Source organism: Hyperolius riggenbachi, chromosome 6, assembly GCF_040937935.1.
Source record: "Hyperolius riggenbachi isolate aHypRig1 chromosome 6, aHypRig1.pri, whole genome shotgun sequence".
In the NCBI taxonomy this organism is placed as follows: domain Eukaryota; kingdom Metazoa; phylum Chordata; class Amphibia; order Anura; family Hyperoliidae; genus Hyperolius; species Hyperolius riggenbachi.
In genome coordinates this window covers 73,884,854-73,910,855 of record NC_090651.1, presented here as the reverse complement: position 1 = coordinate 73,910,855, position 26,002 = coordinate 73,884,854, and the positions used below count along the sequence as shown (strand labels likewise).

General features: G+C 45.4%; 1 protein-coding gene and 1 non-coding gene across 2 annotated transcripts in view; both read right to left on the bottom strand.

Moving 5' to 3' along the window:
- The window catches only part of HECTD3 (HECT domain E3 ubiquitin protein ligase 3), a 149,472-nt gene that overhangs the window by 119,140 nt on the left and 4,330 nt on the right, over window positions 1–26,002 (bottom strand). The window contains exons 3-7 of the mRNA XM_068239515.1: window positions 25,415–25,575; window positions 22,427–22,519; window positions 20,133–20,268; window positions 16,446–16,561; window positions 8,718–8,831 (exon numbers count right to left, since the gene is read on the bottom strand). Of these exons, the coding sequence (XP_068095616.1) occupies window positions 8,718–8,831; window positions 16,446–16,561; window positions 20,133–20,268; window positions 22,427–22,519; window positions 25,415–25,575 (620 nt within the window). The remainder of the gene's footprint in view (window positions 1–8,717; window positions 8,832–16,445; window positions 16,562–20,132; window positions 20,269–22,426; window positions 22,520–25,414; window positions 25,576–26,002) is intronic.
- On the bottom strand, window positions 1,131–1,245 carry LOC137523238 (U5 spliceosomal RNA). Its single transcript, XR_011022580.1, has one exon. It is a non-coding gene; the product is annotated as a U5 spliceosomal RNA (small nuclear RNA).

Below are 26,002 nucleotides of genomic sequence, written 5' to 3'. Positions count from 1 at the left end.
TTTCCTCCTGTCAGACTCAGTGCTTGAGAGCTGCAGCCACTAAGGGCACGCTCAGTAGGCAGTGGCAGTGTTAGGAAGTCTTGTCCAAGCACTCCTTACTAAATAGGTACTGGCTTATTGAATAGGAAGAGCCGATATTCAAACCCTGGTCTCCTGTGTCAGAGGCAAGAGCCCTTAAAGGGATTCTGTAGGGGCTTCCAGTGGATAAAAACCGCCACTTACCTGGGGCTTCTATCAGCCCCCTATAGCAGAAATGTCCCATGCCGTCCTCCTCCGATCCGCCATTCCCCGCCGCCGGCCCTGGTCTAGCGTGGCACACCATCCAACTGCGGCTGTGCGGCCTGCTCACTCCTGCCCGCGTCATCAGAAGCATATTGCGCAGGCGCAGTACAAGAGACCTTCGTACTGTGCCTGCACAGTAAGCTTCAGATGACGCAAACGGCAGGGCACATTATTTGGCTATGACAGACGAATAATTGGCGGGGCCGGCAGCGGGGAACGGTGGATCGAAGGAGGACGGCGTGGGACATAACAGCTACAGGGGGCTGATAGAAGCCCCAGGTAAGTGGCGGTTTTTATCCACAGGAGGCCCCTACAGAATCCCTTTAAGGGCTCTTGCCTCTGACACAGGAGACCAGGGTTTGAATCTCGGCTCTTCCTATTCAATAAGCCAGTACCTATTTAGTAAGGAGTGCTTTGGCAAGACTTCCTAGTCTAGTCCATTGCTTAACGCAAGACTAGTCAATTGCTCAACACAAGTTCTCATCTCAGTTTTTTGTGGAGACAATGAACACGAAAACAGTCAAGTATGTCCCCTGCCTCAGGACCTGAGCCCACTTCTGAGTTTATAAAAACGTATGAGTTGTTCAAGCGGTTTTGAAACAAGTTTAACGCGTTTTATTAAAACGCATTTCAAAAACACTTGAAAAATGCATGTATTTTTGTAAACGCAGCAGTGGGCTCAGACTGTAACTAAAAATTATTATTTGAACAATTGTCTAAATACTATAGACTTATTACATTTATATCAGTGACACAGTCATACATCACAATTTCCACACATATATTCCAAATAATCAGACAACCTTGATCACCCTGTATATGATTATCTATCTTTTAACCAGCCATAAAGCCCAGCATCAGCTGAGCCTCAAAAAATTATTAGAAACTCATGGTTGTTCCTCTCCACGGAAATCTTTAGTAAAAGGCGAAAGATTTATACGATCTGAAGAGAAACCAGAGTATAAGGCATCTATATAGAGTTTGGACTCAGCCAGTAGACATACATTGCTCTGCTGAGGGAGACCACACATTAAAAACAATACTATACAAACAGTATACACATCAAAAAAACTGTTCTACAATATATTCTATAAAATAATCTACATTCTTTAAATTAGTCAAAAATAAGAAGAAAAAATGTATGAGACTAAACAAAAGTATCCTTGTTTCAGTTTAAAAGCAAGTGCATCATGGGTATGCAAATTAACTAGTTAGGCGGAGCTTACAGAACAAGCAAGAGAAAGACAATATTGTAGCCAGAGGGGTCTATTGTGTATTGCAGTGTGAAAACATGAAGAGGTATATGGGAAACTGCTATACAAGTAACAAACCAGTAACATGAAGTTAGTTAAGCTTTACAAATCATTTCTGTTTCTCAGCAAGGGCCCATTCCCACTTGAGCGTTTTGCCGGCAATTTCGTCAAAACGCTCAAACGCTAGCGCTTTTCAAAGCGCTAGGGTAATAAAAGTCTATGGGCCCGTTCTCATTTGGGCGATTCGCGCTAATCGCCGCAAATCGCCCAAAAATGCAACGTGTAGCCTGCACCATTTTCAGGCAATTTCCCAGCGATCGCGTTTTAGTGCTATAGAAGCGCAAAACGTGATCACGTGATGAAAAAAAAAAAAAATCGCCAGATGTGAATGGTGATTTTTTGCCGTTAATCGACAAAAAATGCCAGAGCAAAATGCTAGCAAAATCGCTAGCGTTTTGCGATCAGCAAGTGTGAATGGGCCCTAATAAACTATACTTTTAATGTCAGAATTTATAACAATGATCAAGGCGCTCACCTCTCCAAATAATAACAATAATTCCAATATCTGTATAGCGCTTTTCTCCTGCCGGACTCAGTGCTTGAGAGCTGCAGCCACTAAATGCACGCTCAGTAGGCAGTAGCAGTGTTATGAAGTCTTGCCCAAGGACTCCTTACTAAATAGGTGCTGGCTTATTTAATAGGTAGATTCAAACCTTGGCCTCCTGTGTCAGAGGCAGAGCCCTTAACAAGATAATGGAATCACTCCTGCAAAGTAACTTCAGCTTTTAAAGTGCTACTCCAGTAAAATGAATGTTAAAAAAATGCTTCATTTTTACAATAATTATGTATAAATGATTTAGTCAGTGTTGGCTCATTGTAAAATCTTTCCTCTCCCCGATTTACATTCTGACATTTATCACATGGTGACATTTTTACTGCTGGCAGGTGATGTCAGTGGAAGGAGATGCTGCTAGCTTTTTCGGCAGTTGGAAACAGCTGTAAACAGCTGTTATTTCCCACAATGGCTATCATTCATAAAGCATTTCCGCATGCGGAAATGCTTAAAACAGCTGACTTTACCGACCACTCGGCAAAGTCAGCATTCATAAAGCCTCTTTCCGCATGGAAAAATGACACTACCGAGCAGAGTGATAAATCACCGCCTTGTGCGGGGTGGCGCGCACACGTGCGGGGCAGCGCGCACACGTGCGGGGTGGCGCGCACACGTGCGGGGCAGCGCGCACACGTGCGGAGCAGCGGCGGGATCGCGCAACGTTGCCGTTAATAGGCTAAAGCATGACGTTTTAATACGTATGCTTGTCCATAAATGGTTAAGTGAAAATAAATTGAAGAGATAAACAATTATATCTATCCTCCTACTCCTAAAAATTACTTTTCGACATCCCACAAATTTATGTTATGTTTAAAAACTTAAAAAAGATGATTTTTTGTTTTGTCTCAGCTGAATGTAACAGTCTGTGTCTCTGAGTACTCAAATATATGAACTATTGACCTTTTTTTATCAATCCTCTCCAGGCAGAGAACTGTGCTTTGAGTGGGAAAAAAAACTGTCAATTGCATAGTAGAATATTATCTCTTTTGGGCAGAGAAAGAAGAAAAGCATCACAGCATATTTATTGGTGTGCTCTGCACTGTATATATGTTACGGCCAGAACCCGAAGTGTGGCCACTTCGGGTTCTGGCCGGCCAATGTGCGAAGTGGCCGCAGCGCAGCGGCCAATGTTAGAAATGTTATGTTTATGCCGTCTCGCTGCGGCCAAATTGATGACAACCTTGCTTAATTTAATGAAATATAGCCGGCGGCAATGTAATAGATGAAGCCGCCGGCTTTCGCACTGCCTCTCTCCTCCTCCCCCGCCTCTCTCCTCTCCCCGCCTCCCATACAATAAAAAGTAGCAGCCGGCGGGGACACGCGTGTCCCCGAGAGTCGTTCGTCGCGACAGGGGAATCCTGCCGTTCCTGAAGAGCGGGTGCTGGCAGAAGCAATGTCTGCAGCCTCCCCGCTCTGCTGCCCCTGCCGCGACGAACGACTCTCCGGCTGCGTGTCCCCGCCGGCTGCTACTTTTTATTGTATGGGAGGCGGGGAGAGGAGAGAGGCGGGGGGGAGGAGAGAGGCAGTGCGAAAGCCGGCGGCTTCATCTATTACATTGCCGCCGGCTATATTGAATTAAATTAAGCAAGGTTGTTATCAATTTGGCCGCAGCAAGACGGCATAAACATAACATTTCTAACATTGGCCGCTGCGCTGCGGCCACTTCGCACATTGGCCGGCCAGAACCCGAAGTGGCCACACTACGGGTTCTGGCCGTAACATATACACGGCTGTTTCATCATGTCAAAAGTCACTTAAAGGAGTGAGAGTCACACTGTAGTCACTTCCTGTCTAAGTCAGGACTGAATCAACCACTTACATACCTGATATTTAACTCTTTCAGGCAGAGAAAGAAAAAAAGGAACACAGCATAGTTATTTGTGTGCATGGCACTGTAAATACACATGTCTATCTCATCATGTCACTTCGGGTATCTTTTAAGGTTCCCTTTAAAAGCAAAGGACACTCCTATCCATTTTATATTCTGCTCCAGCTTAAAAGAAACCCCACTGACCAAGCCTTGTACAGCCAAATAGGGAGGGCCAGAGACGTTTGGAGAAGAACAGACTCTATACCGCACTGCTCACTCTATCTCATTCTGATTCCAGTGGAAATCCGTTGAAAATTGTTCTTACCACTAGTGCTGTACTATCTATGCAGTGCCATGGTACGCAACTGGCGATGTCCCCCGTCTCTTCCCACGCCAGTTCAGCTAGGGATTTTCCAACATGTCTAATCAACTTTCATTAGATTGAAATGCAGGAAAGTTGATGGATCAGCCATGTTGGAGCAACAGACTTCCAGCAAAATTAAATCAGATGGAAAAATTGATGAGTCAATGGGCAGGTTGATACAGTCATAAAACTGTTTGAATTAAAAGAAATGGTGGCTTGAGAACACAAAGAATTTAAAAATGCAGTAAAAAAAAGAAAAGTACTGTTATGCTAGCCATACACCGGTCGATTATAGGAAAATCGATTGACCTACTGATTCTTAAAATCGATTCAAAATAAATGAATCAATCGAACATGAATCGATTTTTTGCCCATACACTAGGGTTGATTTGTGTTCCCTTTTGCCACCTTGAATCGATCAGAGGCTATCTCCTTTTTTCTAAAATGAGCACCCTGATGAATCAGGTCATGTAAAGGTTGATCAAATGCATAATGAAAAGCTCTCGATTCTTGTTCCATTGATTGAAATAACCCAATATACTCAATCGATTCATTTTAAGCATTTGATCGAATATAAGAATCGATTCAACATCAAAATGACCACTTGATTCTTGATCCAATCGATTCATTTATCGAATGAATCAATCAATCGATCGAAGTAAAAAAAAAAAATCAACCAGTGTGTGGCCACCTTAAAGTGTAACAGTCGGGCATAAAATCAAAAATCAATTCCTTATTTTTATCTGGTAAACAAGTCATAAGGATGCTAACCAGGCAATCCAAAAGTCAAAATCACTATTACTTTTCTTGTTGATAAATGATCATTCCCCAGTTTACCGAACTCTTTATTTGGTACACACAAAATTTGGTACACAAAAAGGAAGTTGCAGGGCATGCTGGGTTGTCCTTTTTTGCTTCTCTGCTTCCCCTCTGACTTAACTAATGCAGCCTGATTGGCTGAAACCTCTTTCCCTCCTATTTTCCCCTCCCACACCTCTGTTCCTCTCTGATTGGCCAAAATTTCTCATGCTGAAACAATGGACTTTCTATAGTGAAGGGTGGGCAAATCAGGCAGAGGAGAGTAAGGGAGGAAATTAAATCAGGATTGGCTTCAAAATAGCCACAGTTAGAATGGGAAATGCTAAGAAGGATTTTCTATTTTTTTACTGTAGAAAAATCACTAAAATCCAAAGGAGATTAGATGCTCATTGCACATGACAGCTACACATCACTGCCATTCATTGTATATACAGGAGTGTGTGGTGAACACTGCTGATGCTTGAATGGGTGAGTACTCATATAAAAGCATGTGATCACATAATTATGTCCAGCAAATCAGAGCCTTATGAAACTATCACCTGCAACTCTATGAATTCTCATACACACGGGGACATCACTTCTGGCCAGCATTTCCATACTCCTTACAGATGGAGTGAATTTTTTGAATTTACTGGATACAATCCATGCTGTTACAGTGCAGCTGAAACGGGTACACTATCATCTCAAACACGCAAGAAATGTCTCTGAAATACCAGGCTGGAGATATTTATTATTACATATACTTATTTGGGGAAGGTTTAACTGAAACGACCCTTGAACTGACTTAAAAAAAACAAACTAAACATGAGAATGTGTGTATCATGGGGTCCTGATACTTAAACAGGTCCCCTCCATTGCTCTGTCCCTCGTTCAAAGCAGTTGAACGGGCGCCAAAGAAGTGGCACATGCTCAACTTTGCACTCCTGACCGGCTGTGTACAACAGCTGTGCTCTGGGCATGCACACTTCAGAAATGTATTTTGCTGACCAGTTCAGGTGTGCTTTAAAGTAAACTTGAGACAAAACAAGCTCAAGATTTTATACTTACCTAGTGCTGCCACAAGACCCCTGTAGCCCATGGCCTCCCTTCGTGTGTGTTCGCTCTCGTCCGTTTTACTGTACTCAGCCACGGTAGTCGGGAATCACTGCTCATGCATGGCCCTGGCTGCGCGCCTCCTTGGTCGCGATACTATGTCCAGGAGCATTCTGCACCTGCACAGTCAGTTATGGCTTGTAACTGCACAGGCACAGAAGGCTCCCAGCCAACAAAGGAGGTCAGTCATGGACTAGACACACACCAAGAGAGGCCACAGACTACAGGGGGCTGTAAACACTTTGAGTCTGCTAGGATTAAAGCACAATATAAATGTTTTGTGTCTTGTTTAGGAGGAAGCCTCATGAAAGTATAAATCCTTCTGTTTTAATTATCTCAGGTACACTTTAAGGTACCTGCCCTAACACTGTACAACTTTAAAGACAACTTTAAAGGACATCCGAGGTGAAAATAAACTAATGAGAAAAACAATTGCATCTGTCCTCCAACTCCTAAAAATGACTTTTTTAAAGATATCCCACTGTTTTATTTTATACTAGTAGACCTAAGCCCGATTAAAAACGAGCTCTAGGTCTTTGTTTCTGGACGTGCGCGCCCGCCAACGCACGCGCCCGCCACCCACCCAAGCGCGCGACCACCGCACGCGCACACACGCCCGCTCGGCTCCCCGTCCTCCTGTCTCTGTGAGGCTGGGTTCGTGCTGTGCACATGCGCAATAGCAAAAAGCACAGACAACGCTACACAGAGACAGGTGTCCGCAGGGACATAGGGGTTTTATTGTATAGGATTTAAATCTACTTTTTTTTACTGTTTTATTGTCTCTGTTCACTGACACATTCATTGAAGTATGCCAGGGCTCAAATCTATGAATTATTGAACCTTTTTATCTCTTTCCTGTTCTCAGAAGCCATCTACTGGCAGGAAAGTGTTTAACGGCTGTAATTACTTATCAGTGAGGGTTACGCTATAGTCTGACCTGAACAGAAACTGTCACTTGCATACCTGATGTTTAACTCTTTCAGGCAGAGAAAGAAAAAAAGGAACACAGCCTAGTTATTTGTGTGCTTGGTTCTGTACATACATACAGGGCTGTGGAGTCGGTCCAAAAATCCACCGACTCCGACTCCTCAGTTTAGGATTCCTCCGACTCCGACTCCTCTAATTTGCATATTACAATTTTGTTGATTAAAAGTATGTAACGTGAAATTCGTCTCTTAACTGCCAACGCTTAGGAATTTTACAAGACAACTGAAGTGAGAAGGATATGTAGACTACTATATTTATTCCCTTTAGACTAAAACTAGTCTTTGGTAAGAGTACTTGTAAAAGGTACAAACCGGAACAAAGAACATCTATCAGGCCCTAGGCAATGTAAGTGTGGGAACATGTAAGAGTGATGTGCAGGTACTCTGCAGGGGAATGAGGAGATTGTAAACAGACAACACCTCTGTGTTCAATGTGCACAGCATTCTTAGTGGATTCCCTGCAGCTCTGTGGGGAGTGCATATGTAAAGTATAGTACTACTGTGTAACAAAGTAAACCTGAGACTGATGAAATTAAAGTTTTATACATACCTGGGGCTTCCTCCAGCCGCCTTCAGGATAATCCGTCCCTCGTTGTCCTCCTCCACCACCTGGATCTTCTGCTATGAGTCCAGGTACTTGAGCCAGTCGGGCGCAGTGCGCATGTACACACTCCACCGCCAGGAGCATACTACACCTGTGCAGCACTATTGCGCAGGTGCAGAATGTTCCTGGCTGTGGGAGCGGCATGCGGCCGGACAGCGCTGACTGGCTGAATTACCAAGACTCATAGCAGAAGATCCGGGTGGTGGAGGACAGCGAGGGACTGATTAGCCTGAAGGGGGCTGGAGGAAGCCCCAGGTATGTATAAAACTTTACTTTTCATCCGTCTCAGGTACCCTTTAATTTGCAGTCATTCAACCAAATTTTAACAACATATCAAATTATTTCATTTTATCAGCAAAGGGAGTGCATACATTTGCATAAATCTGCATCAATGCAGAATTATTTCCATCTCATTGACCATCTCTATTAGTGACACAGCTACACATCAGGCTTTATTCTTACAGCATAGATGTTATTTCGTATATATAAGAGATTCCTGTGTACACATCATATATACAGTCACAATCAGATATGTATATCTGACCTTAAAAATACGGGGACAGCTTTATTGAAGCAGCACAAGTAACTAATTTTGATTGGTTTATTTCATTTTTGTGGACTAAGCACAGCTATTACTGTATATATACATTATTTTTAATAACTATTATCTGAGAAATAGAACATTTTATCATATTTTCTATTTTAATTACAGTTACAAATTCATTAGAAGTCGGAGTCGGAGAATTTTTTCCCGACTCCGACTCCAGGCACCCAAAATTGCCCGACTCCACGACTCCGACTCCACGACTCCGACTCCACAGCCCTGCATACACATGTCTATCTCATCATGTCACGTCACCTCTGTTGTTCTTTAAGGAAAAACGCCATACTCACTCCTCTATGGTGACATCATTCAGTTTCTTCAGAGAGTCTCGTTCGCCTCCAAACACCATCACCCGTTTAGGCATGTAGTTCTCATCTGTAGAGTCGACGGTCAGTAGCAGCTTGCTGTGGACACAGGATGAAGACACAGGACTTACTATAGCGCGGAAATAGGAAATAAATTGTTTCTGATATGAGCTCCAAATGTGCAGGTTTGCAACTACAACCCCATTGCTATAACCCTCTTTCTTCCTTTAACCACTTCCCAACCGCCTAACGCACAGGGGCGGCCGGGAAGTGGAGCCCTTAAGGACCGGCTCACCCACAGAGGCGGCGGTCCTTGTAAGGGCATGGGCGGAGCGATCGCATCATCCGTGACGCGATCCTCCGCCGGCGCCTGTCACCGCTCGCCCGCCGCAACATCCCGCCGGCTATACGGAAGCGCCGGCGGGATGTTAACCCCGCGATCGCCGCATACAAAGTGTATAATACACTTTGTAATGTTTACAAAGTGTATTATACAGGCTGCCTCCTGCCCTGGTGGTCCCAGTGTCCGAGGGATCACCAGGGCAGGCTGCAGCCACCCTAGTCTGCACCCAAGCACACTGATTTCTCCCCCCCCTGCCCCAGATCGCCCACAGCACCCCTCAGACCCCCCCCTGCCCACCCCCCAGACCCCTGTTTGCACCCAATCACCCCCCTAATCACCCATCAATCACTCCCTGTCACTATCTGTCAACGCTATTTTTTTGTATCTCCCCCCCTGCCCACTGCCCCCTCCTGATCACCCCCCCACCCCTCAGATTCTCCCCAGACCCCCCCCCCCCCCAGACCCCACCCCCCTGTGTACTGTATGCATCTATCCCCCCTGATCACCTGTCAATCACCTGTCAATCACCCATCAATCACTGCCACCCATCAATGAGCCCCTAACCTGCCCCTCTCGGGCAATCTGATCACCCACCCACACCAATAGATCGCCCGCAGATCCGACATCAGATCACCACCCAAACGCAGTGTTTACATCTATTCTCTCCTCTAAACACCCACTAATTACCCATCAATCACCCCCTATCACCACCTGTCACTGTTACCCATCAGATCAGACCCTAATCTGCCCCTTGCGGGCCACCCAATCACCCGCCTACACGCTCAGATTGCCCTCAGACCCCCCCCCCCCCCCCTTATCAATTCGCCAGGGCATTATTTACATCTGTCCTTCCCTGTAATAACCCACTGATCACCTGTCAATCACCCATCAATCACCTCCTGTCACTGTCACCCATCAATCACCCCCTGTCACTGCCACCCATCAATCAGCCCCTAACCTGCCCCTTGCGGGCAATCTGATCACCCACCCACACCAATAGATCGCCCGCAGATCCGACATCAGATCACCACCCAAGCGCAGTGTTTACATCTATTGTCTCCTCTAAACACCCACTAATTACCCACTAATTACCCATCAATCACCCCCTATCACCACCTGTCACTGTTACCCATCAGATCAGACCCTAATCTGCCCCTTGCGGGCACCCAATCACCCGCCTACACGCTCAGATTGCCCTCAGACCCCCCCTTATTAATTCGCCAGTGCATTAGTTACATCTGTTCTTCCCTGTAATAACCCACTGATCACCTGTCAATCACCCATCAATCACCCCCTGTCACTGCCACCCATCAATCACCCCCTGGCACTGCCACCCATCAATCACCCCCTGTCACTGCCACTCATCAATCAGCCCCTAACCTGCCCCTTGCGGGCAATCTGATCACCCACCCACACCAATAGTTCGCCCGCAGATCCGACATCAGATCACCTCCCAAGGGCAGTGTTTATATCTGTTCTCTACCCTAAACACCCACTAATTACCCATCAATCACCCCCTGCCACTGCTACCTATCAGATTAGACCCCTATCTGCCCCTAGGGCACTCAATCACCCGCCCACACCCTCAGAATGCCCTCAGGCCCCAGCCCTGATCACCTCGCCAGTGCATTGCTTGTATCTATTCCCCCCTCTAATCACACCTTGAGACACCCATCAATCACCTCCTGTCACCCCCTAGCACACCTACCCATCAGATCAGGCCCTAATTTGCCCCGTGTGGGCTCCTGATCACTCGGCCAAACCCTCAGATCCCCCTCAGACCCCCTTCCGATCACCTCCCCAGTGCATTGATTGCATCTATTTTCCCCTCTAACCACCCCCTGAGACACCCATCAATCACCTCCTGTCACCCCCCTAGCACTCCTATCCATCAGATCAGGCCCAATACAACCTGTCATCTAAAAGGCCACCCTGCATATGACCGGTTCCACAAAATTCGCCCCCTCATAGACCACCTGTCATCAAAATTTGCAGATGCTTATACCCCTGAACAGTCATTTTGAGACATTTGGTTTCCAGACTACTCACGGTTTTGGGCCCGTAAAATGCCAGGGCGGTATAGGAACCCCAGAAACTGACCCCATTTTAGAAAAAAAGTCACCCCAATGTATTCTGTTAGGTGTATGACGAGTTCATAGAAGATTTTATTTTTTGTCAAAAGTTAGCGGAAATTGATTTTTTTTTTTTTTTTCACAAAGTGTCATTTTTCACTAACTTGTGACAAAAAATAAAATCTTCTATGAACTCGCCATACACCTAACGGAATACCTTGGGGTGTCTTCTTTCTAAAATGGGGTCACTTGTGGGGTTCCTATACTGCCCTGGCATTTTAGGGGCCCTAAACCGTGAGGAGTAGTCTAGAAAACAAATGCCTCAAAATGACCTGTGATTAGGACGTTGGGCCCCTTAGCGCACCTAGGCTGCAAAAAAGTGTCACACATGTGGTATCGCCGTACTCAGGAGAAGTAGTATAATGTGTTTTAGGGTGTATTTTTACACATACCCATGCTGGGTGGGAGAAATCTCTCTGTAAATGGACAATTGTGTGTAAAAAAAATCAAACAATTGTCATTTACAGAGGTATTTCTCCCACCCAGCATGGGTATGTGTAATAATACACCCCAAAACACATTATACTACATCTCCCGAGTACGGCGATACCACATGATTGGCACTTTTTTGCAGCCTAACTGCGCTAAGGGGCCCAAAGTCCAATGAGTACCTTTAGGATTTCACAGGTCATTTTTGTTTCAAGACTACTCCTCACGGTTTAGTGCCCCTAAAATGCCGGGGCAGTATAGGAACCCCACAAATGACCCCATTCTAGAAAGAAGACACCCAAACGTATTCCGTTAGGAGTATGGTGAGTTCATAGAAGATTTTATTTTTTGTCACAAGTTAGCGGAAAATGACACTTTGTAAAAAAAAACAATTAAAATCAATTTCCGCTAACTTGTGACAAAAAAATAAAAACTTCTATGAACTCACCATACTCCTAACGGAATACCTTGGGGTGTCTTCTTTCTAAAATGGGGTCATTAGTGGGGTTCCTATACTGCCCTGGCATTTTAGGGGCCCTAAACCGTGAGGAGTAGTCTTGAAACAAAAATGACCTGTGAAATCCTAAAGGTACTCATTGGACTTTGGGCCCCTTAGCGCAGTTAGGCTGCAAAAAAGTGCCAATCATGTGGTATCGCCGTACTCGGGAGAAGTAGTATAATGTGTTTTGGGGTGTATTTTTACACATACCCATGCTGGGTGGGAGAAATACCTCTGTAAATGACAATCTTTTGATTTTTTTTTACACACAATTGTCCATTTACAGAGTTATTTCTCCCACCCAGCATGGGTATGTGTAAAAATACACCCCAAAACACATTGTACTACTTCTCCCGAGTACGGCGATACCACATGTGTGGCACTTTTTTGCACCCTAACTGCGCTAAGGGGCCCAAAGTCCAATGAGTACCTTTAGGATTTCACAGGTCATTTTGAGAAATTTTGTTTCAAGACTACTCCTCACGGTTTAGGGCCCCTAAAATGCCAGGACAGTATAGGAACCCCACAAATGACCCCATTTTAGAAAGAAGACACCCCAAGGTATTCTGTTAGTAGTACGGTGAGTTCATAGAAGATTTTATTTTTTGTCACAAGTTAGCGGAAATTGATTTTTATTGGTTTTTTTCACAAAGTGTCATTTTCCGCTAACTTGTGACAAAAAATAAAATCTTCTATGAACTCACCGTACTACTAACGGAATACCTTGGGGTGTCTTCTTTCTAAAATGGGGTCATTTGTGGGGTTCCTATACTGTCCTGGCATTTTAGGGGCCCTAAACCGTGAGGAGTAGTCTTGAAACGAAATTTCTCAAAATGACCTGTGAAATCCTAAAGGTACTCATTGGACTTTGGGCCCCTTAGCGCAGTTAGGGTGCAAAAAAGTGCCACACATGTGGTATCGCCGTACTCAGGAGAAGTAGTATAATGTGTTTTGGGGTGTATTTTTACACATACCCATGCTGAGTGGGAGAAAGATCTCTGTAAATGACAATTGTGTGTAAAAAAAATTAAAAAATTGTCATTTACAGAGATATTTCTCCCACCCAGCATGGGTATGTGTAAAAATACACCCCAAAACACATTATACTACTTCTCCTGAGTACGGCAATACCACATGTGTGGCACTTTTTTGCAGCCTAACTGCGCTAAGGGGCCCAAAGTCCAATGAGCACCTTTAGGCTTTACATGGGTGCTTACAAAATAGCACCCCCCAAAATGCGAGGACAGTAAACACAACCCACAAATGGCCCCATTTTGAAAAGAAGACACTTCAAGGTATTCAGAGAGGGGCATGGTGAGTCCGTGGCAGATTTCATTTTTTTTTGTCGCAAGTTAGAAGAAATGGAAACTTTTTTTTTTGTCACAAAGTGTCATTTTCCGCTTACTTGTGACAAAAAATAATATCTTCTATGAACACACTATGCCTCTCAGTGAATACTTTGGGATGTCTTCTTTCCAAAATGGGGTCATTTGGGGGGTATTTATACTATCCTGGAATTCTAGCCCCTCATGAAACATGACAGGGGGTCAGAAAAGTCATAGATGCTTGAAAATGGGAAAATTCACTTTTTGCACCATAGTTTGTAAATGCTATAACTTTTACCCAAACCAATAAATATACACTGAATGGGTTTTTTTTAATCCAAAACCTGTTTGTCCACATTTTTCGCGCTGCATGTATACAGAAATTTTACTTTATTTGAAAAATGTCAGCACAGAAAGTTAAAAAAATCATTTTTTTGCCAAAATTCATGTCTTTTTTGATGAATATAATAAAAAGTAAAAATCGCAGGAGCAATCAAATAGCACCAAAAGAAAGCTTTATTAGTGACAAGAAAAGGAGCCAAAATTCATTTAGGTGGTAGGTTGTATGAGCGAGCAATAAACCGTGAAAACTGCAGTGGTCTGAATGGGAAAAAAAGTGGCCGGTCCTTAAAGGGAACCTAAACTGAGAGGGATATGGATGTTTCCTATTAAACAATACCAGTTGCTTGGCAGTCCTGCTGATCAATTTGCTGCAGTAGTATCTGGATCTCACACCCTGAAACAAGCATGCAGCTAATCCAGTCTGACTTCAGTCAGAGCACCTGATCTTCATGCTTGTTCAGGGGCTGTGGCTAAAAGTATTGGAGACACAGGATCAGCAGGAGAGTCAGGCAACTGGTATTATTTTAATAGGAAAAATCCACATCCTTCTCAGTTTAGGTTCCCTTTAAGGGGTAGAAAGCCCTAGGTCCTCAAGTGGTTAATCAGTCATTCAGCATCTACTGTATATGACAACAAACTCTTCCACATTATAACTTTTTATTGGCCGCACATTGATCTGCCAAACATGAAAGCAACCTGCTTGACACTGCAACACTAAAGGACACATGACATGAACCACAGACGCTATGGCCTGTGGATATACCGCCTCTCCCCCATCGCATCCAAGCAATTGAAATTTACCATCCGGTCTGTGCTGCAAATCAATCGAAATTCGATTCGATGCAATTCATTGCATTATAGATAACCAGCAGATTAGATCAGTTAAAGTGAACCTGGACTCTTGCACAGGACAGAAGGAAAACATAGAGAAATGCGCCCTGTATGTATTTAGAGAGTTAGCCTGTCTAATTACCCCTCGTTTGTGTCTAATCACAAGTTGTAATTTGATCTCTCCCGTGTCACATGACTGCCAGGGCAGATAAGCTCAATCGAAAGCACAGGATGTTAACAATATGTCTGCTTCCATTAAAGCATGAAGTAGACACACTGCAGAAAATCAGTGCTGTCAAGAGTATGCCCGATCGACGATGTGACCAATTGCAGGCCGAAACTGGTCGCATGTATCGATCGGACATGCTGCAAGATGTTGGGCCGACATGCTCGGTTGGCTGTGGGGCGGTAACAGTGTGCAATATTGTGATGCGCGACAAGCGCAATGTAACTCCCAGAACTGTCCCCCCAGTGTAAAATGTGCCCCCACCCCGGTGTCCTGTGCATGAATACTTTGCCTGTCGGTGCCCAATGCTATCCTCATCCACTTCCTTACATACACAAGCCCCTTGTAGTTGCCGACATATTGCAAGTGGGCGCATGTGAGACATCACGCCGACATATACGCCGGCAACCACGTAGGGCACGTGTATGTGAGGAAGAGGACGGAGACAGTGGCAGACACTGACAGGTAAAGTATGCACACACAGGGCACATTTTACACAAGGGGGGGGGTCACTGGGGGGAGCGAGGGGACATGACTAGACTGGTTCCTGAAAGAATTAATGCTGAAATTAATCGGGAATTGGCCTGCAGTTTATGGCGCCCAGGGCTGGGCCAAGGCAGAGGCGAGAGAGGCTCCAGCCTCAGGGCGCAGTGTAGGAGGGGGCGCACAACTCACTCAGCTATCATTCCCCTATTGAGTGTGAAGCAGAGAGAAATAAGAAAAGGGGATACATGGCAGTGACTGCAAGCCAGATAACTAGAGATTAAGGTGTTTGGGGCCCTGGGGCGCCTCTTAGTCTAATATCAATCAGTCCAAGGACGCTATACTGAAGTGTTGGACTTTAGCAGCTTTTCAAGTGATATATATCTGATGTATTGTATATGGTTGCGCTGATATATTTTTTATCATAGTATCAATCAGTGTCTGATGCCCAGAGTAGGAGGGATGGAGGGGCGCACTTTGGTGTCTCAGTCTTGGGTGCTGGAGGACCTTGTCATGGCTCTGATGGCGCCCAACAGATCTCTCTCCGATCAGATGCGATCAGAGAGAGATCTGTCTCTTGGTTGGCTTGCCCATACATCATTTTTTTTCAGCCGTATTTACCAATGAAAAATACCTGTTCTATTAGAAAACTGCTGTGAACAAGATTCTACTAGTGATGAAAGAAAAGATCACCACTCTGTATAAACAGGCCTTATAGACTCAGATGTCTAGAGCAGGGCCGGTCCGAGGCATAGGCTGGAGAGGCTCCAGCCTCAGGGCGCAGTGTAGGAGGGGGCGCACAACTCACTCAGCTGTCATTCCTAATTGTGTTTGAAGTAGAGAGAAATAAGAAAAGGAGATACATGGAAGTGACTACAAACCAGATAACTATAGATTAAGGTGTTGGGGGCCCTGGGGCGCCTCTTAGTCTAAGAGCAATCAGTGTGTGACGGCTGGGGTGGGAGGGATGGGGAGGGGCCTCTTAGTCTAATAGCAATCAGTGTGTGACAGCTGAGGTGGGAGGGATGGAGGGGCGCACTTTGGCGTCTCAGCCTTGGGTGCTGGAGGACCTTGTCCCGGCTCTGGTCTAGAGATACACTTACTTGACAATGGTGCCTTCTTTCATGTGCAGCTGGATCCAGTGCTGTCCGTGAGAGCCGTCACTCTCCCAGTACGTGTCATGTAAGCCATCCGTCAGACAGGACAGATTGTTCTCTTCCTGGAAAGACAAACATCTTCTGTTTTAAGAAGGCAAACTTTTGTTTTCCATAGCATTTTAGTAAGAGGGCTTTTTGTTCCTTTGTGGCACCTTACACACGCCAAGGAATTCTGGTTCACCATGTGCTTGCTGGATAGTCTGAACCAAAATATTAAAGAAGGACACGGCACTCAGAAGCTGTGCAGCAACAAACTGTATTGGAGTCACAAGATATACAACATGTTTCAGGTGGAGCCCTTCCTCAGGGAGCCCTACCTCACACCTGAGGAAGGGCTCCGCCCGAAACATGTTGTGTATCTTGTGACTCCAATTCAGCTTGTTGCTGCACAGCTTCTGAATGCCGTGTCCTTCTTTACTATTTTGGTCCTGTACGTGCAGAAGTGGTGTGTCTGCAGGACACTGGGCACCGGCTGGCTGGTTCAGTGCTGTTTTTTCCCAAGACGTGGAGTTTTTGTTCTTTACTGCTGGGTACTCTGTACCTCTGGGTGTTTCAAGTACTACCCGACAGAGCCATATTAATCCATGCCATGCATTGATGAAGGTCAACAAGTCTGAAACAGTCTGTATGCATGTTGGATTAGATTGGCTCTGTACAATTAACAAGCTGACACTTCACTGCATTCCAGCGGTTCTGGAGGTGTTTACTTTGCAGGGACAAAGGATGATTTGCATATTCAGCAGTGAAGCATCATGGGAGACATTGTATGCTCACTCCAATCTGAATACAGTCATTGCAAATACCTTCTGTTTTAATAAACATTTTAGCATTGTAAAGACAAAAAGGACTCATGTCGCACTGCCACTGACCACAACATGAACTAGAGACCCTGCATCGTACACTGATGAGCTCCAGCATGGTACAATATGTGGTCTTCAGGCAGCACTGTGCTTCTGCTCCCTACGTTAAAATGTAACTGCAATGCAGATTTTGTGGAGTCTGGAAATAACACTATGCAATGCTTTTTAATAGGAGGGCTATTCTGTCTCTTTTAGCCCCATATACCCTAATAGTGGGTCACCATCAGATATATGGTTATTTTGTAGTAATGGACCAAGTCCCATCCCATAGAGCCAAATCAATCCATGCTATGCACCGATGAGGACCAAAATGTCTGAAACAGGCTGTATTACATGTTGAGTTTCATGTAAGCCTGGCTTCAGGGGCACAAAGTGATGATTTGCATACTCAGGAGTGATGCATCATGGTAAACCACAGTTGCTCACTTAAAGGGGAACTGAAGAGAGAGGTTTATGGAGGCTGTCATGTTTATTTCCTTTTAAGCAATACCAGTTGCCTGGCAGCCCTGCTGGTCTATTTCTCTGCAGTAGTATTTGAATAAAACCAGCAACAAGCATGCAGCTAGTCTTGTCAGATCTGACTTTAAAGTCTGAGCCACTGAAACACCTGATCTGCTGAATGCTTGTTCAGGGGCTATGGCTAATAGTATTAGAGGCAGAGGATCAGCAGGGCTGACAGGCAACTGGTATTACTTAAAAGGAAATAAACATGACAGCCTCCATATACCTCTCTCTTCAGTTCCCCTTTAAAGCTGAATTATTGCAAACACCTTCTAAATGATACTGTGTTGCTTTTTAATAGGATGACTTTTCAGTCTCTTTGCACCTTACGTTCCTAGTGGTTCTGTGTCACCATGAGCTGTCTGGATACTCTGTAACTGTATGGAACAATGTGGCCTTTTGGGGTATTGGTGCAGCATGCTACATGTAAAGAATGGAATTTCTGGAAGGAGCAATTTTAACATATTAACAAAAATGGGAGTACATGAATTAGTCTGTGACACCCACAACAATCACTCGTCATCATTTAGGGCAACACTCTGCATAGAAGCATCTGATAGGCATGCACCCTTGGCCAAGCTTCATGAACTACCCTATGAAGCAGGGCTGGTTTAAGCAACAATGGGGCCCCAGGGCAACATAAACATGGCCCCCCCCCCCCCCAACATATACCCCGGAACAAAAATCGGCATTAGGGGACCTTTTTTGCAGCTGGTATAGTCAGGGTGTGAAGTCCCAATCGGTCGGAGCTCCACATTCTGGCTATCCCAGCCTGCATGGGGGACAATGGGTTAAAAAGTTTCAGGAGGGGGGACCCCACATAATTTAAAAATAAAAAAATTCCCACACTCTAAACATAAAAAAAAAAATTGGGAAAATAGGAAAAAATGCCAGGGATCTTCATACAGCCATATTGCGGCTGTATAGCGATCCCTGGCCAAAGCGCTGCGGCTGCGTATAGACCCCCTGGAAACCCCGTCAGGAAATTTATTGCTCTTTCGTTTGATACATGTAAAATTACACTACCGTTAGGTTTGCTACTAAAAGTGACATTTACCACATTTAAAAGTATACTTTTTTCCTTTCAAACTTTAAAATCGATTTTCTCAAAAACTATAAGGTCTTTTTGAAAAATTGTTTTTTCCTCCCCTTCCTAATGATCTCCTTAACATATCCTGAAAATTTAGGGCTTCTAGCATTTAAGGTGGATTTGCTATTAACCATTAAAGTCGGCAGGTTTTTAAATGTGTATTTTTTTTCCTTTGAAACTGTAAAATCCGATTTTCTCAAAAACTATAAGGCCGTTTTGAAAAAAAAAAATTTCCTCTTGTAGCCACTGGGGGCCCCTACAAGCTCTGGGGCCCTGGGGCAGCTGCCTCCTTTGCCTCTATGGTAGCGCCGGCCCTGCTATGAAGAGGGAAAGAGCAGGAGAAGCTGGAGGCTCCCCACTGCAGGTAAAAACAGAGGAAGCAACTGATTTAAAAAAATATATATATATATATATATATATCTATTCAGGCCGATATGTACCTAAAATAAGTCAGGAATAGAAGACCGGGCAATAGTGGACAGTGATCTCCCGAAAACGTCCCACTCAAATAGAAATCCTTAGACACTACATAACAGCTGGTCAGTAGTTTCAGGGTGTGCACCATCCTCAGCATCCATATATTAATAATAATTCCAGTATATGTATAGCGCTTTTCTCCTGTCTGACTCAAAACGTGTGAGCTACAGCCACTAGAGTGCACTCAGTAGGCTGTAGCAGTGTTAGGAGTCTCACCTAAGAATTCCTTACTAAATAGGTGCTGGCTTACTGAATAGGAAGAGATCTGAACCCTGGTCTCCTACGTCAGAGGCAGAGCACTTAAACATTACACTATCCGGCCACTGCTATATTACGATCTTAGAGTGGTTAGGAGAAAATAGAAGTATACTGAGAAATAATTCCCTTCTAATAATTCTGCACAGGGGCACAATGAATTAAAGGAATGCGAGAACAAGACAGAGGACTTTAAAGGGGAAGACAGTTCTTCAACTCAATATCTGGCTTACTAAGTCAGGAAACAGATTTAGGGTCATAAAGGGAACAGGTCAGCAAATTGCTGGTGGCCATGACATAATGATGCCACCACCATACTTCTCAAACGGATTCAACCCGCAGAAAGACACATAGTGAGCAGAAGTGCCCAGTCTCAGAACAGGTGAGTGCTGTGGGTCACATCCCTGATAACTTGAATAGCCCTCCCCAGTACATGGTGCATCTCCATACCGTGGCAGAGGAGACTTGGATACTCTCCACAAACTGCTTCATGTTGCCCAAGCTCTCGTCTTCCTTCCCCACCTGCTCATGGAGGAAGTGGACCAAATCCTCATCACATTCATAGGTCCAAGAGGGAGGAATAAACCTGCAAGACAGAAAGAGAAACCAGCGTTTTCCATCTGATAGGCCATCTCCAAAACTCTCAACTACAGAGATAAAGGTGGGTAGACCTAGCACAGAGATAGAGGTGGATAGACCTAGCACAGAGATAGAGGTGGGTGGACCTAGCACAGTGATAGAGGTGGATAGACCAAGCACAGAGATAGAGGTGGGTGGACCTAGCACAGAGATAGAGGTGGGTAGACCTAGCACAGCGATAGAGGTGGATAGACCTAGCACAGAGATAGAGGTGGGTGGACCTAGCACAGAGATAAAGGTGGGTAGACCTAGCACAGAGATAGAGGTGGGTAGACCTAGCACAGAGATAGAGGTGGGTAGATCTAGCACAGAGATAGAGGTGGATAGACCTAGCACAGACATAGAGGTGGATAGACCTAGCACAGAGATAGAGGTGGATAGACCTAGCACAGACATAGAGGTGGATAGACCTAGCACAGAGATAGAGGTGGATAGACCTAGCACAGAGGTAAAGGTGGGTAGACCTAGCACAGAGGTAAAGGTGGGTAGACCTAGCACAGAGATAGAGGTGGAAAGACCTAGCACAGAGATAGAGGTGGATAGACCTAGCACAGAGATAGAGGTGGATAGACCTGGCACAGAGATAGAGGTGGGTAGACCTAGCACAGAGATAGAGGTGGGTAGACCTAGCACAGAGATAGAGGTGGGTAGAACTAGCACAGAGATAGAGGTGGATAGACCTGGCACAGAGATAGAGGTGGATAGACCTAGCACAGAGATAGAGGTGGGTAGACCTAGCACAGAGATAGAGGTGGGTAGACCTAGCACAGAGATAGAGGTGGGTAGACCTAGCACAGAGATAGAGGTGGGTAGACCTAGCACAGAGATAGAGGTGGGTAGACCTAGCACAGAGATAGAGGTGGGTAGACCTAGCACAGAGGTAAAGGTGGGTAGACCTAGCACGGAGATAGAGGTGGGTGGACCTAGCACAGAGATAGAGGTGGATAGACCTAGCACAGAGATAGAGGTGGATAGACCTGGCACAGAGATAGAGGTGGATAGACCTAGCACAGAGATAGAGGTGGATAGACCTAGCACAGAGATAGAGGTGGGTAGAACTAGCACAGAGATAGAGGTGGATAGACCTGGCACAGAGATAGAGGTGGATAGACCTAGCACAGAGATAGAGGTGGATAGACCTAGCACAGAGATAGAGGTGGATAGACCTAGCACAGAGATAGAGGTGGGTAGAACTAGCACAGAGATAGAGGTGGATAGACCTGGCACAGAGATAGAGGTGGACAGACCTAGCACAGAGATAGAGGTGGGTAGAACTAGCACAGAGATAGAGGTGGATAGACCTGGCACAGAGATAGAGGTGGATAGACCTAGCACAGAGATAGAGGTGGATAGACCTAGCACAGAGATAGAGGTGGGTAGAACTAGCACAGAGATAGAGGTGGGTAGACCTAGCACAGAGATAGAGGTGGATAGACCTAGCACAGAGATAAAGGTGGATAGACCTGGCACAGAGATAGAGGTGGATAGACCTAGCACAGAGATAGAGGTGGGTAGAACTAGCACAGAGATAGAGGTGGATAGACCTGGCACAGAGATAGAGGTGGATAGACCTAGCACAGAGATAGAGGTGGGTAGAACTAGCACAGAGATAGAGGTGGATAGACCTGGCACAGAGATAGAGGTGGATAGACCTAGCACAGAGATAGAGGTGGGTAGACCTAGCACAGAGATAGAGGTGGGTAGAACTAGCACAGAGATAGAGGTGGGTAGACCTAGCACAGAGATAGAGGTGGGTAGACCTAGCACAGAGATAGAGGTGGATAGACCTAGCACAGAGATAGAGGTGGATAGACCTAGCACAGAGATAGAGGTGGATAGACCTAGCACAGAGATAGAGGTGGGTAGAACTAGCACAGAGATAGAGGTGGGTAGACCTAGCACAGAGATAGAGGTGGGTAGACCTAGCACAGAGATAGAGGTGGATAGACCTAGCACAGAGATAAAGGTGGGTAGATCTAGCACAGAGATAAATGTATGGAATTTATATGCGCTCCCTGTCTTCCATGGGTTTCCTCTGGGCAGTAGTTTCCTCCCACCTCCCAAAAACATACTGATGACATAAATGCATGCACATTATTCATTACCGTAATTTCTGTACAGCCTCCTCATCAGGCGGTACAACTTGTTGCTTTCTGCCTAGACGCATGGAGTAACTGGCATCCACAACATCGTCCCACCTGCAGAGACAGACAGACACACCATAAAGAAATGAAAATCGTAGAACGATGCTACTTATTTATGAAATGAAAAGTTCCACAAAAGATTTAATTTAGGTAATTTTTGCTGTTTTGAAACTGGTTGGAGAGATTTCTTCATTGCTCCTGGGTGACCCAATAAGAAGTGAAATTAAGGAAATTTCCATGCCTAGAATCGCTCGGAAAAACCTCTTAAAAAAACCGCTAGCGTTTGCGGATCCACAAGTGGTTTTTGGTGTGCACCAGCCCAAAGATGAATTGGACATAAGAATACCTTACCTGGCGACAACCCCACCCACCACACTGAACTAAAGAAGTGAAATAAGCTATGTGTAAACACTCAACCACCCTAAACTGATAGTTAAGGCTCTTACACACCCTTTTCCACGCAACTATCCTCCAAAACTTGGTCTGTTAGAGAAGACGATAGTTGAGCATGTAAACATGTGACAAAAGACTAGACAAGCGACTGATAACAGGCGGTTTGCCCGATCCAACAGGCAGTTCGTCTCACATGGCTATTGGTCTGATATCGCGCAGTTGGTTGCACGTCTACAAGTAATTTAAACGACTTGTACTTGTTTTAAATTCTGCCATATTGTGCAGTCCACAGTTCGTTTGCAAGCGTAGCAAGCAAATGAGTTGGTCCTTCAGTAGGTTGGAGTGTGGAAAATACAAGTTGTGCGGCCGATCATGTTGTTGGGTTGATCATGCGGAGAAGTTGCACGTGTGTATTACCCTTTAGGATGACTGTTTTTAGAATGACACTAAATGACATCCTCTGACAGCTGTACTGATGTAAGATTTCTGTCTGACAATCTAAGCGAGTGTGAGCACATCTATTCAAGCACTGCTTAACTCCTGTATTTCAAGACCACCTATGGTCTCTTTTTACACTTCATCCCCACAAGGGTAGCACTCTTTGAGGTTAATTCATCAATCTATATTGTGCTGTGCAGCGCGAGTTAAATCAATGACCGTGAGGTAAATGTTATGCATGCATGCTACGCTTGCTGCTGGGAGCATAGTGTGCGTTCTTAACCTCCTTGCCGGTCTAAAAAATCCGGCAAGGAGGCAGCGCCGCACTTTTTTTTTTTTTTTTTACCATGTAGCGAGCCCAGGGCTCGCTACATGATAGCCACTGAGCGGCGGCATCCCCCCACCCACTCCGATCGCCTTCGGCGATCAGAGTATGCAGGAAATCCCGTTGAGAACGGAATTTCCTGCAGGGCTTCCCCGGTCGCCATGGCGACGGGGCGGGATGACGTCACCGACGTCATGGACGTCGGGACGTCACAGGGAATCCTGAACCACCCCTCAGCGCTGCCTGGCACTGGTTGGCCAGGCTGCGCAGGGGTCTGGGGCGGAGGAGGGGGGGGGCGGCTCGGCGCGACGGGTAGCGGCGAATCGGCGGCGATCGCGTACTACACGCAGCTAGCAAAGTGCTAGCTGCGTGTAGGGAAAAAAAATTATGCAAATCAGCCCAGCGGGGCCTGAGAAATCCTCCTGCGCAGGTTACCCCGAACTGAGTTCAGGATAACCGGCAAGGAGGTTAAGGTGCGCGCACTCCTTGACAATTATGCACACCAGTGCAGCACCACGACTGCAATACTTGACCAGCACGCCCGCTAGTACGTCAACTGACATAGTAGCGGCCACGCTAATCAAGTATCGCAGTCACGGTGCTGCACTAGCACATGTAATTGACATAGAGTGTGCGGACCTTAAGCACGCACGCTATGCTGCCGGTAGCATGCGTAACATTTACCTCGCGGTCATCAATTTATCTTGCACTGATATAGCCATATAGATAGATTAATCAACCTCATTACATTTCTGTATGTATGATGCCCTGCCTAGTTTATATTGCTGTCCCACATTTCCACTTCCTTTGTTTCTACTAAGACAAACATGAAGTAAAGGCTCATACACACGGGGCACAACTGTCGCCACAAACACGTGGCACGTGCATGTCTGGGCGACAGTTGCCCTGTGTGTATGAGGTACGCACCCCGAACTGTCACCGGAGACAGCAGTTGCTGTGCGATTGAAAAGTTCAATCGCCGGCAACTTCTGTCTCCGCAACTGTCGCTGGTCCGCCACGCGTACTGCGTGTGTATGCGGACTAGCGACAGCTACCCACACACTGTTAACGGAGCTTCCGGCGGGGGGGGCGAACCTTCGGCGACAGCTTCCGCCGCGACTCTGCCTGTTGGGCTGAGACGTGTAGACAGCTGTCGCTCAGGCGGAGCTGTCGCCGAGCTGTTGCGCACACGTCTCCTGTGTGCTAGCAACAGCTGCAACGGTCCCTCGTGTGTATCAGGCTTAAGAAATAAACTTATGATAATCAATTGTATGTGTTTTACTAAAGGTAAACAGAACATGGAACTGAGTCTCATATTCTTATTTTCAGATTAAGAGTTTAAATTTTTTAAGACAGCATTGGATGTGGGTGCTGTGACACAATGAGCTGAAAAACAAACAGAAGTTATGTCCCTTTGAACTTTATGGTGCTAAAACCTTATCAGAAGCCTTTTCTAAGTCAGATAAAAATTGAGTGGCTTCTATTTAGTTTTCAGTAAACCAGACTGAATTGACTAGCTGTTCTACAAGTTCATTTACAAGCGCGTAGATAACTCACTTTTCTCACACTAGTTGTACTGGAAAAAAAGAAAGGGACTTCAGACAAATTCTCAGTAGGGCTAGTATTATATGTATCTATGTTTATCTCATCATGTGTGCTTAAAAGCTGCAAAGGGACAGGAAAGGAAAGGGAAATCTCTCCAACGCAGACACTAATAACACCCAAAAAGTTTACAATCCCTTTCCAAAACTGAAAAGAAACAATTTTAGCTTTAGGAATGATTGAGCTTGTACCTTCGGATGAGTTTGTAATCCATGCCGAAAACTTGCTGCTGCCGGGTGTGCCTGTCAGGGGAATCAACAGCAACTAGACGGTCTCCTCCCTCATCCTGCCGGCACAGCAGCACCCAGCCTTCTGCCATGTCTACGTTACCACGGAACTCCTCCAGCTGCTCCTGGAAAACACAAATCAGCAGGAATGAAAGTACGTCACCATAGTGATCTGCTGCTTCATCAAATAAAATATCACACTTTTTAACAAGTACTCAGTGTTTGGAGTTCAGATTCACCTTTTCTGTGACAAGAAAAGACTCAGATTTTTTTTGTATCACACCATCAGCACCATCATAGGATTGGCCGAGATTACCAAGGCCAAGTGACAGCCATCTATTTGCAAACTTTAAGACTGCGCAAGTCATTATAGCAGACAAGCACAGGGCTGGGAACAAGGTTTTCCAGCGCTAGAGACGGAGATCCCAAAGTCTAATCTCTCTCCCCCCCCCCAATTCTTCCCCACCCCAATGTAGGTAGCAAATATGGCCCTAATATTAAGTCGGTTTCCCCCTCCCAGTATAGATAGCTAGATGTGCACCCATTATTAAG